Consider the following 13197-nt stretch of genomic DNA (forward strand, 5'->3'; position numbering starts at 1 on the left):
ATCTATAATGCATCTGGTAGAATTAGGCTAAGGTTTTTCTTGGAGGGTTCACATTTACTTAAAAGTAGACGTTTTATGATATTGAAATGATTTTATGACCATAGTGATCCTCAAGCATTTCCAGGCTCAAATGATATCATTATGGCACAGAATTCTGGGAGCTCAGTTGTGGATCTGGTGGCGTTTTGAAGGAGGCACACAGTCATTTGCAGAGGAAAACCTTGCCTCTGTCCACAAACACCTCCTCTGCCTCCCAGGCAGTCAAGTAGCCACTGGGAGTGCCCACTGAAAAATGTCATTGCATAACAAGAGACTACCATTCAGAAGTCAAGGGACTTCCCTGGTGGCTCAGTGGTTAAGAATCCTCCTGCCAATGCAGGGGACATGGATTCGATCCCTGGTCCAGGAAGATCCCACATGCCGCAGAGCAACTAAGCCCGTGCGCCACAACTACTGAGTCTGCGCTCTAGAGCCCACGAGCCACAACTGCTAAAGCCCACGTGCCACAACTACTGAAGCCCGCTCACTCTAAGGCCCGTGCTCTGCAACAAGAGAAGCCACTGCATGGGCTTCCCTGGTGGCGCAGTGGTTGAGAGTCTGCCTGCCGATGCAGGGGACACGGGTTCGTGCCCTGATCCGGGAAGATCCCACATGCCGCGGAGCGGCTGGGCCCGTGAGCCATGGCCGCTGAACCTGCGCGTCCGGAGCCTGTGCTCCACAACGGGCGAGGCCACAACAGTGAGAGGCCCGCGTACCGCAAAGAAAAAAAAAAAATGGATTCAGACCACACTGTCTCCAAGGAAAGGAATGAGCTCCTGGGGAGACATGCTCACCGCGAGGCTGACTAGTAGAGCAGCTCACCAGGGACAATGTTGACAGAGGGGTCAGAATTGTAGAAACCACTGTCACTTCCTCCTGCGACTGGAACCCACCCTTCCTCAGCCCCTTCAAGGCTAGGTGACTGCCCAGCATCGCTATCCAGCAGGTCATGGCCCCGGGCTCCAGTGGAAACCACAAGAGTCAGACTTGGGACATTGGAGGGAAACTGGCAAAAAGGACCCAGAGAATAACTATGTGAGAAGGGGTAGAAGTTTTCCTAGGATACAGAATGGCATTGAAGCTGAATTTCTATGTCAGAAAAGTACGTACATATTTTGTGAATCTTGATATATAGGGTCAAATGCTTTCTAGAAAGGTTTGTATCAGTTTCCACCCTTTGCTGTCCCTCAACCTACTGATACCAGTCACCTCCTGGGCTGTGTTGACAAAGGGCACTGCCATGAGCACAGGGCCTCCAACCACCTGACCACCTGCAGCTGAAGGAGCCTGCGTGAGGCTCATGCAGGCCTCTAAGAGCCAGGCTGTGGAACCGCTTCCCAAGAATCCTTTCCCAAAGTCTGCTTAGTTCAGCAAATATTCCCTGAGCCCTGGTGATGGTCCTTGTGCAAGATCAGTTTTTTCTAGACATGACTGTCCTTCAATATGTTAATAGGCTTTCTGTGAAAAAATTCCAGGTCAAAAAAACTTGGGATGAGCTGCATGCTAAACCTTATTCTTGGCAACTCCTTGGTATATTAAAAACCCAGTGAGTTCCGTGGAAAGAAGACACTTTTTTTTTTTTTTTTTTTTTTGCGGTACGCGGGCCTCTCACTGCTGTGGCCCCTCCCGTTGTGGAGCACAGGCTCCGGACGCGCAGGCTCAGCGGCCATGGCTCACGGGCCCAGCCGCTACGCGGCACGTGGGATCCTCCCAGACCCGGGCACGATCCCGTGTCCCCTGCATCAGCAGGCGGACTCTCAACCACTGCGCCACCAGGGAAGCCCAGAAGACACTTTTTAACACTGTTTAGCCCAGCACTTTTCCAAACAGGGGATCTCACCTCTCAGGCACAACTTGGGGCAGAGAGACAGTTGGGAGGCACCAGGCTGCATAAAGATGACGGGTCTCACCTCTTATCCAGGAGCCTCCCAGAGCAATTGAGTTAGTTAAATGAGACTGTTTGGCTATGAGGCACAGCTGGGAACACTGGAAGTTCAATGAGTCCCCGGGAGATCAGAGGACCAGAGAGTACTGGGGTTAGAGATGAGGGAAGGGGGCGCTCCAGGCTGGTGATGCAAGAGGGGCAGCTCAGATGACCCTGGGCCCTCCCTTCCCCCCTGGCTGGGAATGAGTGGAGCAGTACTCTGCAGTCCTGCTGAGAGATGGACAGCTAGCATCATAGCCTCTTCTGAGGCTGATTCACCTCCCTCTGTTCCCTCTCAACCTGGAAACCACACCAGAGAAGCGATCCCCCACACATATGTGCTCCTCCCTCTTCAAGCTGTCTTTGTTCATGGAGGCCTGTTTGGCCTTGGAGACTGGAACCTGGAGCCCTGTATTCTCCTGTTTCCTAGTATGACTCAGAGACCGCAAAAAACCCACCCTGAACCAGCCCAAGCTGGGAAGAAATTTACTGACTTGTATAATTAAAAAGTCCAGAGATTGTTCTAGCTTCAGGCATTGCTGGACTCGGGCTCAAGCGATGTCATCAGAACTTAGGGTTCCTCTTCCTCTTGGCTCAATTCTGCTCCTATGTGTGTGGGCTGCAGCCTCAGCTTCTCACTCAGCTGCCTAAGTTCAAGGCTCAGGCCCGAGTTTTTTCCCTTCCCAGCAACTCAAAGATCTCAGGGCTCACTCTGATTGGATCAACTTGGGTCGTGTGCCAGCTCTGAGCCAATCAGTAGGCATTGGGGGGTGGGAAGGCTTCAGGTACTGTTTGGCCAGGACTGAGTCACATCCTGCCCGTGGGGCATGATTATGATTGGGGGAGAGGAAATTCTCCAGGAGGCAAACTGGACAGTTTCAGGAAATTATTGCCAAGAGAAGGGTGAAGGCTGCTGGTGGCAAAAACAACAGATGTCCCGAGTACCTTCTGGAATTCTCACCAGCATCTGCTTCCTGCAAGGGATCTGCTCCCTGCCGAGAGCCTCACAGCTGGGCCCCAGCATGGGTGCCTGTGAAATGAGCTTGTCTCAAATGACCACCTGGCACTTCTTGTTGCCATGGGCAGCAGGCTTGATGGAGAGCTCATGAGGGCATACACCCTTCCAAGCTGGGTTCTTGGCTATGCCCAGGACTTCATGGAATCCACACCAGCCACTGGCTGCTAGGCCCTCTCCATAAATAATGCACACATCATTCACCCAGTATATAAGGTCAATGTCCCAGGCAGCCTTAGAATGTTTCAGCCGCATTTCGTAATTTGAGCTTTCATCATCTCTCTGAGCTCAGATCAGACCCAGGCTGAGGTCTCTGGAGAGGAGGTACCTGAGGACAGCCCTGCCCTTGCTTTCAAAGGCTTGAGGTTGGGAGGGACAAGCAGCCACACTGCAGAACTGGACTGCCCCAAGTAAAGCTGTTACCGGGCTTTTCATCCTCCTGAAGCAGCTCCCACCAGGAGGGAAACACAGGGTGGCCAGGGGCCTGAGGCAGGGCAGGGCTGGCCTGCATCCGGGACACAGGAAGCCACAGCGGAGGCTGGACATCAGGGCCCTGGTAGGACTGGATCTAGGAGGGCTTTGGACCCCTGGGCCAGCAGTGGAGCTGTGGAGAGGTGACCCCAGATGCTGACACTCAGGTCTGGGGCAGACTGGCAGGCAGCTCAGAGTTCCAGGGAGTGCAGCTGGGAAGCCCCGACCCCCACCCCCAATTCCAAGCAGCTGAAGGCCCTAACTAAGGCTGCACTCAGGGCAGCAGCCACTGTGAGCCGTCCTACCATAGGGCCCAGAGACAGCCAAGAGCTGGGCCTGCCCAAGGCGGGCGTTCTGCACACGAAGCCTTTGAACAGAACTAAACAAGAGGGAGCCCAGGGGTCCAGAACCCAGGGAAGGTCCATGGCTCCACAGGAGCCAACCCTGGCCTCAGCTCTGGCTCTGTCTGGGGAGGCCTGGGGTCTCCCCTCCAGGAAAAGAAGGACCAGACCCCTGAGACGGGCCATCAGCGGCCCAGAGGGAAGGCTTCGGAAATGAGCACCGACTTTCATGTCTGACTGAGGTGCCAGCAACAGAGAGGGAGGAAGAGCATGTTGCTGGGGGCTGGGAGTTGCTGTGGCTGCGTTTCCTAGGTCCAGGGGCCACTGAAGGGCTCTTTCCTGGACTGAGCAGAACGCGGGGGAGCCGCATGCAGTTCCCTATGCCCACCAGAGGGCGCCTGTTCCTCACAAATCTTCCAACTTGGGCTCCTTGGGTGCCCTGTCTTTGCCCTTGGAGGGGACGTTAGGAGTAGGATCAAGGTGACCCTGGGCCCTGAGGGTCCCAGGTAGTGATAAATTGTGTACTAAGCTCCGGACTAGAGAAAAGTGGGTTCTGCTGAAGGCAACAAGGGCTGTTCCAGACCAAACCTTTGGAGGTATGAGGCAGTGCAGATGGGAAAGGGGAGCTTTCCCGGGAGCTCAGCGCAGACGTGAGACCCTCAGAAAGGCAGCTCTGGGCCATGGCACATGCCTCATGCTATTCCCTTCCTGAAGAGGAGGAGATGATAGAGGCCCAACAGAGTTCAGTTACTTGCTCCATACGAACATGGCTGCATGTCTGTGTCTGGACAGGGCTAACTAAGCTTCTGTCCTCCTTTCTGGGGGGTTTGGGGATTATAGTTCCAAACTGGGTTACACCTGATCCCAGCTCCATATGTCATCTGTTATGTGGTCTTCCTAGACCCCTTCCCCTGCCTTGGAGACCGCCTCTAGGCCCCCTCTAGGGCTTGGGGAACATCCTCAGGACGAGCCGCCCTGGGCAGCAGGACAAGGAACATCTGGTCTTGCCTCGAGGGGCCAGCAGCCCAGCCTGGCAGGGCACGTGGGATGGGCACACAGGGTCAGAGGGTCCCTGGTCCCAAAGCCTTGGTCAGGCCTTGACTCAGCAGTTAGGGGATAGCTCAAGGGAACATGTGCAGCCTGGGGCCTCCACACTGCATCCTCACTCCACACTCCACAGGCTCCAGCTCCTGTGAAGGGCGAGGCCCTCCCAGAACACGGGTGCCTGGCAGAAACCACAAGTGTGGGAGAGATGAGGTGTGGAATGCCATCCCACCACCAGGAGGTGTCCTGCTCTGGCTTTCCTGCTCCTCTCCGGATCTCTGGAGCCTAGAACAGCGCCTGGCACAGACAGAGCATTTGGTAAATAAGTGAGTGGGGGGATGAATGAACAAATGAATGGAATGGACAGAATACTTACCATGTGCAGGAAAACTTGGTGAGTAAGAAGTGGCCCCTGACCTCAGTGGCGGACAGCCAAAAAGCACACAAACAGGTAAATATACAAGCTCACATTGCTTATATGAGAATTGCTGTGCGGCCAAGGGAGAACTGGGGACTAGGGAAGGCCTCTCTGGGGAAATAACGTTAGTACTGAGGCCTAACACGGAGCAAGTAGTGAGAAGTCTGGGAGCAGGCATTCCAGGGGCGGAAAGAGCAAGTGCAAAGGCCCTGAGGGAGGACCAAACTTGCCACGGGCACAAGGAGGCTGATGTGGCTGGTGAGTAAGGGAGGCCGGGCAGAGGGAGAGGTGGCCCTGGTGTCGGAGCTGTCACTTACTGGGAGGGACTGTGCCCAGTTTGGTGGGCTCCCTGGTGTGACTAGGCTTGTCTCTCCTGGCTATGCCCTCGCCCTGGCCCACTGTGTTCACACCTCAGCCTTGGTTACTCTGGCCTGCCCAGGCCTCTCTCCCGCCCTCCAGACCTGTGCACACAACAGCCTCAAACACAGTGAGGCCACCACGTGGCACCAGACCTTCAGTTCCTGCCCCTTTCAGGTATGCCAGAGGGCTCAGGCCTGAGCCTGGGATCCTTGGTGGGAACTGCGTGCAACATCCAATTATGTCATCCGAGTCTAGACGCTTTACCCCACATGATGACCTGGTTCTCTCCCTCCCAGCATCTTCCCTTAATCCAGTCCCCTCCCCAACACTACCTCCGCAGATGTCACTTTAGTGCTTCCCAGGGAGTTTTCCTATTTAAAATCTCCATGCTTCCCCAAATCCTACCTCCGTACCTGGCTCAGATTGCCTGTCCCTGCCTCTGCCTTTTGCCCATGTGCCCTCTGTGGTCTCCTGAATCAGGGCTGCCCACGCACTGCTCCTCCCCCACAAAAAACAACCCCCACACGCATCTTTTTTTCATCCTCCTGACCCTTCCAGTCTCAGCGTCAATGCCACCTCCCCCGGGAAGCCCTCCCTGCTTTGTCAGTTCCTCTTGTCCTTGTGCCGAGAGCACCCGTATCAATAGCCCATCTTAAGGAGTTGTAAATTGATACCTGGTTATTAACATTTGCTCCCCCCCATTCACACACCCTCACCAACTTGTCTTGAAGACAGATGACTCCTTAATGCAAGTGGTGGGGGCCTGAGAGGGAGGGAGGGAGGGAGGGAGGGAGAAGGGTGTAGATGAAATACCCCACAGTCTTCTTCCATCAGGAGGCGCTGGGGTCCCAAGGCTATGCAAGGAATGCCACGTGGCCAGTGTCAGAGGGCAGGGGTGAGGAGGGAGAGTGTGCAGCTTCTGGGTCCCTACCCCATCCTCTGCCCAGTCAGCCCCCCTGCAGGACAGACTCGGGTACTCCAGGCTGAGGAAAGTGCATTCAGGAGGGACAAGAGGCAGCTAGTGTCATCCAGCCGGCGAGGTGGGTCCTGCAGCCTCTCCACCTTAAAATCAAATTCCAGGCTCCAACCCTGCGGTTTCAACCCTCCCTGACCCCTGGAGAAGGCATACCACACACCATGGGTGCTTGCAGGGAGCTTCAGCCCATGAAGCTCATCTGTGGGCCCCAGAAGTTTCTTAGAGTGCTCTGAACAGTCACCTCTCTCCCTGAGGGCCTGAGTTTGAGGTCACACTTCGTTTGCTCTGACTCACTGCTTACCTATCAAAACAGCTCACCTACCACCTCTGTGTTTAAGAGGTAGGGTGCTGCCCCCTGCCGCCCCACCCCACCAGACACCAAGGTATTTGTTTCTCGTGGAGGCCAGAGTTTGGAAAACGAGGGCAAGGCTGCATTATTGCCCTGGAACTATATCCTAAGGGACCAGAAGGTACCACATGTCACCACCAGGGGGAGCCATTCTGTGGCCAGGAAAATCCAGTAAGGCCTTTGAGGTGAAGGACCAGCTACCAGCTGCCCACACTGGGAGGTGGCATCTCTGGGATCTTTGGCCCTGGGCTCACACACACCCCACCCCACCCCACCCCCTGGTTCCACAGAGGGCAGCCCCACTCATAGCCCGTTCCCCCAGAGTGCCTGGAGATGTATACACCTCCTGCCAGGGCAACCGGGTTAACGTGGCAGCACCCAATAACAGGGTCCTGAGAAGAGGCTCCCAGTACAAATCAGTAGGAGGGGACTAACCTGGTAAGTGGCTCCCCTTCCAGCCCAAAGCCCCAGCGGTCCCACCACATCCCACCAGCCAACTGCAGCTCAGTCTTAGACTAGCATGGCCACCCACCAGACCCTGCTGCCCAAGGGGCACATCTCCCCGCCCCCCCGACTGGTGTCTTCAAATCCACTGTCCCCAGGAAGGACAGCTGGGCCAGAGCTCAAGATCCTCCCCTCTTCTCCTTGCCCCCGAAACCAAAAGAAGAAAAACAGAAACCAGAAGAAACCAAAACAGAAAAACCAAGCTTGAGACAGCTTTGTTAGAACAACTCAGCAAAATAAAATTCCGGTTTATTGTTGGACAACATTGTTTCACACATACATCAAACAGGCCAAAAAAAATAAACAGCAACTTCATAGACAAAAAAAGGAAAAAAAAGAAACCTTTTATCTTTGGCCTTTTTAACCATCTCATACAAACCAACTACTTATAGTACAGCTAAGTACATACACAAAAAAAGTTACTGGAATGCTCGGAATAAGATTGTTTTTTTGTTGTTGTTTTTGCTTTTTTTACAAGGTTTTTTTTCTCCTTTGAGATTATAATGAACATGGTCACACCACAAGTAAAGTCAGAAGTAGGACAGAGAACGCTCCGAAGGCTGGTATGGTCATCCGAGATCATTAAAAATGGCTGACCCCCTAACAATATGTACAAAAATATAAAATGTAAATAAAAAATACAAACAAATTTTCCTTTTTAAAGTACTTTAAGAAAAAAAGCAGGGCCTTGGAAGTTTTGGTTCTTTTTCCCTCCCCTGTTGCAAATTCGCGTTGTGGTTTTGGTTGGGTGGTGGAGAGCGCGTGTCATCTGCGGTGGCACTGCCTGCAGTGGGCGGGCGGGCAGGCGGGACTCTCTACTCGAAGGTGACCACGTTTAGATTCTGAGACGGGAAGTGGAGGGTGAATAGGTCACGGTGGCCTTTTAAATTTAACTTTTCCTTTTTTGCTGTCTAGTCATCCTCATCGGTCTTCTGCTTCTTGGTGTCAACATCGTCATCCTGGGAAGGGAAAGATGGTCAAGGTCCCTTTTCAACCCACCGGGCCCACCCACCAACTGCCTCAGCTCCTGCTGGCAGAGCCAAGACAGGCACAAGCAGCCCCAGAGGCCTCCGGGAGGCTGGGCCCATGTTCCTTCCTGTTCCTGCTCAAGATGAGAAGGGAACCACTCGGGACCACCCACCACACCAACTACAACTACTCAAGTCCCATCAGCCCCTCCAGTTTTAGTGCCTCAGATCCCAACCCTCTCACCGCGTCAAGCCAGACCAGACCCACCTCGTCATCTTCAGCTGCCCGTTTGCCTGTAGCGGCCTCAGCCTCCTCATCTTCATCTCCATCCTCTTCCTCACCTGGAGAGAATAAAGCCCAGGTAAAGCACTCTGCCTTCCTTAGCCAACCAGGGAGGGTCTTGGTGTTCTCCCACGCAGTGGCAGCCAGAAACGGGGAGGGGACAGCAAAACTACAGCTCCTTGGGCAAGCTCCCAGTAACAGTGTTGGCAGGATGGAGTGCCCCTGATCCGTCTCTGCTGCCTGACAAACTGGGCCGTCAGGGTACCCACACTGCCCATCGCAGATATCTTGTCTCCAGAGAAATGAAGGCGCAAGCAAAAGCCAGAGAAGCCGACCAACCGATCAGTGTGTGGACGGCACTCTCCAGTGGGAGTGTGACCGTGGTGTTTGGGGCACAGCTCCACACCACTAACCTAAAGCAAGGAAAAAGATGCCAGCTCTGCGGGTGTAAGCCCCGTCGTAGGTGGTCCATTCGATCTGCCCCCCTGCGGGGAGCCCCCAATCCCTCCCCACTTGCTAGAGGACAGAAAAAGGTACCCCCCCAAAAAGAGACAAAGCTACTCACCATCACCTTCCTCCTCCTCCTCCTCTTCCTCCCCACCTTCCTCCTCTTCTTCATCTACCTCATTGTCGGCCTCCTGCTCCCCATTTTCCTCGTTCTCCTCGACAGAAAACAGACCAGCTTACAGATGAGGACAGAACATCACTCTGCCCCATCCCTTCTTCCAGACCCTGCCCAATGCTTCTACAGACCAGACCACCTAAGACACGCCCCCTGAAGCTCCACCAAGAGATCCTGACACGTAGCTGTCCAAGGCCTCAGCCCCCCCCCCCGCCCCCGGATTAAGCCCAAAGTCTAAGTAAGGAATCTTAGCCAGGAGCTGCTACGGGGTCATGTCCAAGGTAGACACTCACAGCATTTCCGTTAGCAGGTGCCTCTCTCCCATTCTCCGCCTCCTCCACAACTTCCTTCTTCTCTTTTAAGTCCTTCAAAACGGAAAAGGAAGCCAGTCAGTCTTTTGGGCAACCCAGGGCTGCCAAAGGAGCCCAGATCTTCAAGTACGAAGGATGCGGTGCTGATCTGGATGGCCAAAGCTAAAAACTGAATGTTACAGGTGGACGGAGCACAGGATACCGAGTGTCTATGGTCAGGATTTCGTCCTACTTCTCAACCCTTAAAAACAAACACACTTTAAAAAAAAGGGCCCACCACGGCTGTTCTCCCTGCGGCTTTACTCATGCTCCTTAGGAAAGGAGCCATGTGGCACCACAGCCCGAAACCTGTCTGGCCGGGCGAACGAGCCTGGGAACACTTCACTCACACTCATCACGTACTTGTTTCCAACCAGAAGGAACTCCGCCTCTCACAAATCCTTCTTGGAAGACACCAGGTATGTGCCGTAAATAAATAAGGCAATGGGGGGGAGGGCCCTGACACTGCGGGAGGACTCCCGTGGGTGGACTAGCCTGGGAAGGGGATGGGAGGGAGCTAACCGGCAAAACCGGGGCAGCAGCCTCACCAGCCAGAAGCCCCGCAGCCGAGCTCGAGCTCCAAGCCCTCAGCAGCGCAGGACCTGGCAAGCGCACGGTTTTTTTTTTTTTTATCTGAAGGAACCGGAATCCCACCAATCCCTCCATACCCAACAGCTGTCCCAGGAGGTGGCAGACCGATGCCTGGAAATGGGCGCGGTCTCAGGGGACGCTCTCCTCCTGGGCCCGAGAGAGGCCTTTGGGCACTCAGAGGCGCGCCGCCCGCAGCACCCTATTTCCGTCCCTGCCTCTCTCGCCCGTCCGCGGGTCAGCTCTGTGTCCGTCGGACCGCGCCTCGCAAGGCGGCCACGGCCCGGGTTCCAAAGGGCAGCGCCGCCGCGGACACTCCGAAACCCCTTAACTTTTTCAGTGCGGCAGACTCCGCCGCCATCACAGACGTCGAACGGCGCGCGAGCGGAAGGCGCTCAGCCGCCGTCCTGCGAACAGCCCCCAGGCACCTGCCGGCCCCGTCCTCCAGCTTCTCCCCGTGCAGTCCACAGCGGACCCCGGCGCCGCCCGCTCCCGCCCCCTGGTGGCCGGAGCCCCGGGGAGCTGTGGGGGCGGGGAGGTCGCGGCGCGCAGGCGCGCACCCCCGCCCGGCGGGCTTTGCGCGCGGGCCTCTGCACGCACCGCGCGCGCGGAGCACGTGGCCCGGAGCCGCCGAGTGCGCCCCTGACCCCGGAGACCCGGCGCCCGCGGGCGGCACTGGCACCGCCGAGCGCGCACCAGTTGGTCTCCTGTCTTTCCCGGCTTCTAGACGCCCCCGCCGCCTCCCCGCGCAGACCTAGATGCGCGGTATCTAAGTCTCTGCATTTGGCGGGCAAAGTCCCGCGGGAGGCTGCCCCGAAGTCCGCGGGGCCTTTTCAGTCCCACAGCCCGAGGCCGTCGGAGACGCACTCCACGGGGCTATATTGCTCTTAAGGGGAAATCACCTTAGAGGAAAACGAAAGCCCGCGTTGGGTAGGGCTGACCCTCCCCTCCGAACTAGTTCCCCGACTGGGCCCAGTGAGGGCCGGAGGGAGCCCCTGCGGAGATCCGGGTCCCAATCTCCGCTCCTTCGGGGGAGTCGCTCCTGGGAAAGAACCAGAGGTGACGCCAGGGGTACAGGAGTTAAGGAGACGCCAAGGTGACTCGCGCCCGTCCCTGCAGGGGCACGACAGTGGCGCGGACAAGGGCCGAAGGATAAAAAAGCGATCCCTCCTGAAAGTACCGTGGTCCCGCCGAGGGCGGAGACACTCCCCGGGGCAGGCAGCGGGACCGATGCGGCGCGCAGGAGCGGAGCTGCGCCAAACGCGCAGGGCCTCAAAACCGAGGGCAGTGAACCCGCAGCACCGGGCCCCAACAGCCTCTGGTGCCCGGTTCGACTCCGCAACAAGCCAGTCGCGGCCGCAGCTTTTGTTCGCCCGCGTAGCCTCCGGAGCAGCCGCAAATACGGTGCCCCCGGGCAGCCGCGGGGGGCGCCCATCATCGCCCCGGCGCGCCGCTCCTTCACTTTCCGTTTCCTCCCCTCCGGCGCGTGGGCTCGCCTCCTCCTCAGTCAAGCCCGGTATTGCTGGAGAATTATTGAAGCTGGGCGGCTGCTCCCGGCACACTGCCCCCAACCCCGGACGACCACCCCCACCTCCCCGAGGGCACCCAGGGCGGAGAAGACTTTCACACCTCCGCGGAGTCAACCGACGTCGCGGCCCGCCGGCCCGCCGCCCCACTCCGCCTTATCAGAGCTTAGTCCAGATAAGCCTCCTCGGACCCACTACAAGGCGCGAAACGCGGCGGTCCGGCGCCGAACAAAGAGCAGCGCCACCGGCGGGCGCTCGCCGCGGAGCCGCCACTTCCCGCAGCCGGTCTGCGCCCGCACACGCGCCCCCCCCAGCACTTCCGATTCCAAACGCGCCGGAGTTTCAAAGTTATTTCCGTGCGCCCCGCGGGCCGACGACCCCCAGCCCGGCCCCTATCCTCCCGCCGCCACTCAGACGAGTCCCAAACAAGTTTCGAGAGCCGTGGAGCAGCCTCCCCTCGAGCCTCTCAGCCTCCGCGCCAGCCCCTCCGGGTCCCTGAGGGGCCCCGGCCCACTCCCCGACGGGCATCACGTTTGCCCGCGGTGCTTCCCGCCCCCTCCCCCGCAAGCACAAAGAGTGGGCTGCCTGGGGGCCTAGGCTGGGGGCGGGCGGGCTCCCCGCAGAAGGGAGCAACAGCGGGCTCGGGGTACCCAGGTGCCGCGCGCCAAACACCGCTCCGGTGGTGGCGGCGCGCGAACCCCAAAGGGGCGGGCGGCGTCTAACCTCACCTTGGTGGTGATTTCGGAGCTGGTGTCCACGGCCGCGTCTGACATGATGGGGCACGCCGGTGATCCGATGCACGGATTGAAAAGAAAGTGGGAATTCGACGACTCTGGCGATAAAGCTGCCGGAGTCCGCGGCGGCGGAGGAGGCGCGCGGCGGAGGTGGCTGCGGCGAGCGCGGAGCCGGACACAGGAACAATGCAAAGATGGCTTTTCAGAGCAGCCAGTGGAGAACTCACGCGGCGCCAGAACCTTTAATATAGATTAGTGGGCGGCGCTCGGCCTCCCTTGCCCGAATGCTATTGGCTTGCAGCAGGGAGCGGGCGCTCACTCATTGGCTCGATTCCGAACAATGGGCAAGCGTGCTTAAAGCGGCAGTGCCCTCGTGCGTCCCGCGCTGCGCAGTCGCCGACCGTACTGTCATTCAAGGCCCGAGTTTGCTGGGTCTCATCGGCACCAACGCCGTGGGGGAGGGGCGCGCGCTCGCGCTCGGGGCACGCGCTCCCGCCGCTGTTTTGCTTGGGGCTGCTGACGCAGAAAGCCAAAGCGCGGCAAAGCTGCGCGCCCAGCCCCCGGTCCTCACCCCTCCCCGCGCTTGCTCGGAAGAAGTGGGGGAGGAAAGAGGAGGAGGCTGCCGGCCCACACGACGGCTGCCAGCGAGGGGGAGGGGAAGGCCGGGTGCTGGGCTGTGCTCGCT

General features: G+C 57.6%; 1 protein-coding gene across 2 annotated transcripts; it reads right to left on the reverse strand.

Annotated features, from left to right (window-relative positions):
• Window positions 1-7655: 7655 nt before the first annotated feature.
• Window positions 7656-12740, reverse strand: PTMA (prothymosin alpha). Of its 2 annotated transcripts, none has more exons than XM_060151865.1 (5): window positions 12507-12740; window positions 9608-9679; window positions 9258-9351; window positions 8678-8751; window positions 7656-8400 (listed from the first exon to the last, which is right to left on the reverse strand). In XM_060151865.1, the coding sequence occupies exons 1-5, from the start codon at window positions 12549-12551 to the stop codon at window positions 8353-8355; spliced, it is 333 nt and encodes a 110-aa protein (XP_060007848.1). In that variant the 5' UTR covers window positions 12552-12740; the 3' UTR covers window positions 7656-8352. The 2 variants fall into 2 exon arrangements, with proteins under 2 accessions (XP_060007848.1, XP_060007847.1); XM_060151864.1 differs by having other exon boundaries at window positions 9258-9354.
• Window positions 12741-13197: the final 457 nt, after the last annotated feature.

This window comes from Lagenorhynchus albirostris, chromosome 6 (assembly GCF_949774975.1).
Source record: "Lagenorhynchus albirostris chromosome 6, mLagAlb1.1, whole genome shotgun sequence".
Lineage (NCBI taxonomy): Eukaryota > Metazoa > Chordata > Mammalia > Artiodactyla > Delphinidae > Lagenorhynchus > Lagenorhynchus albirostris.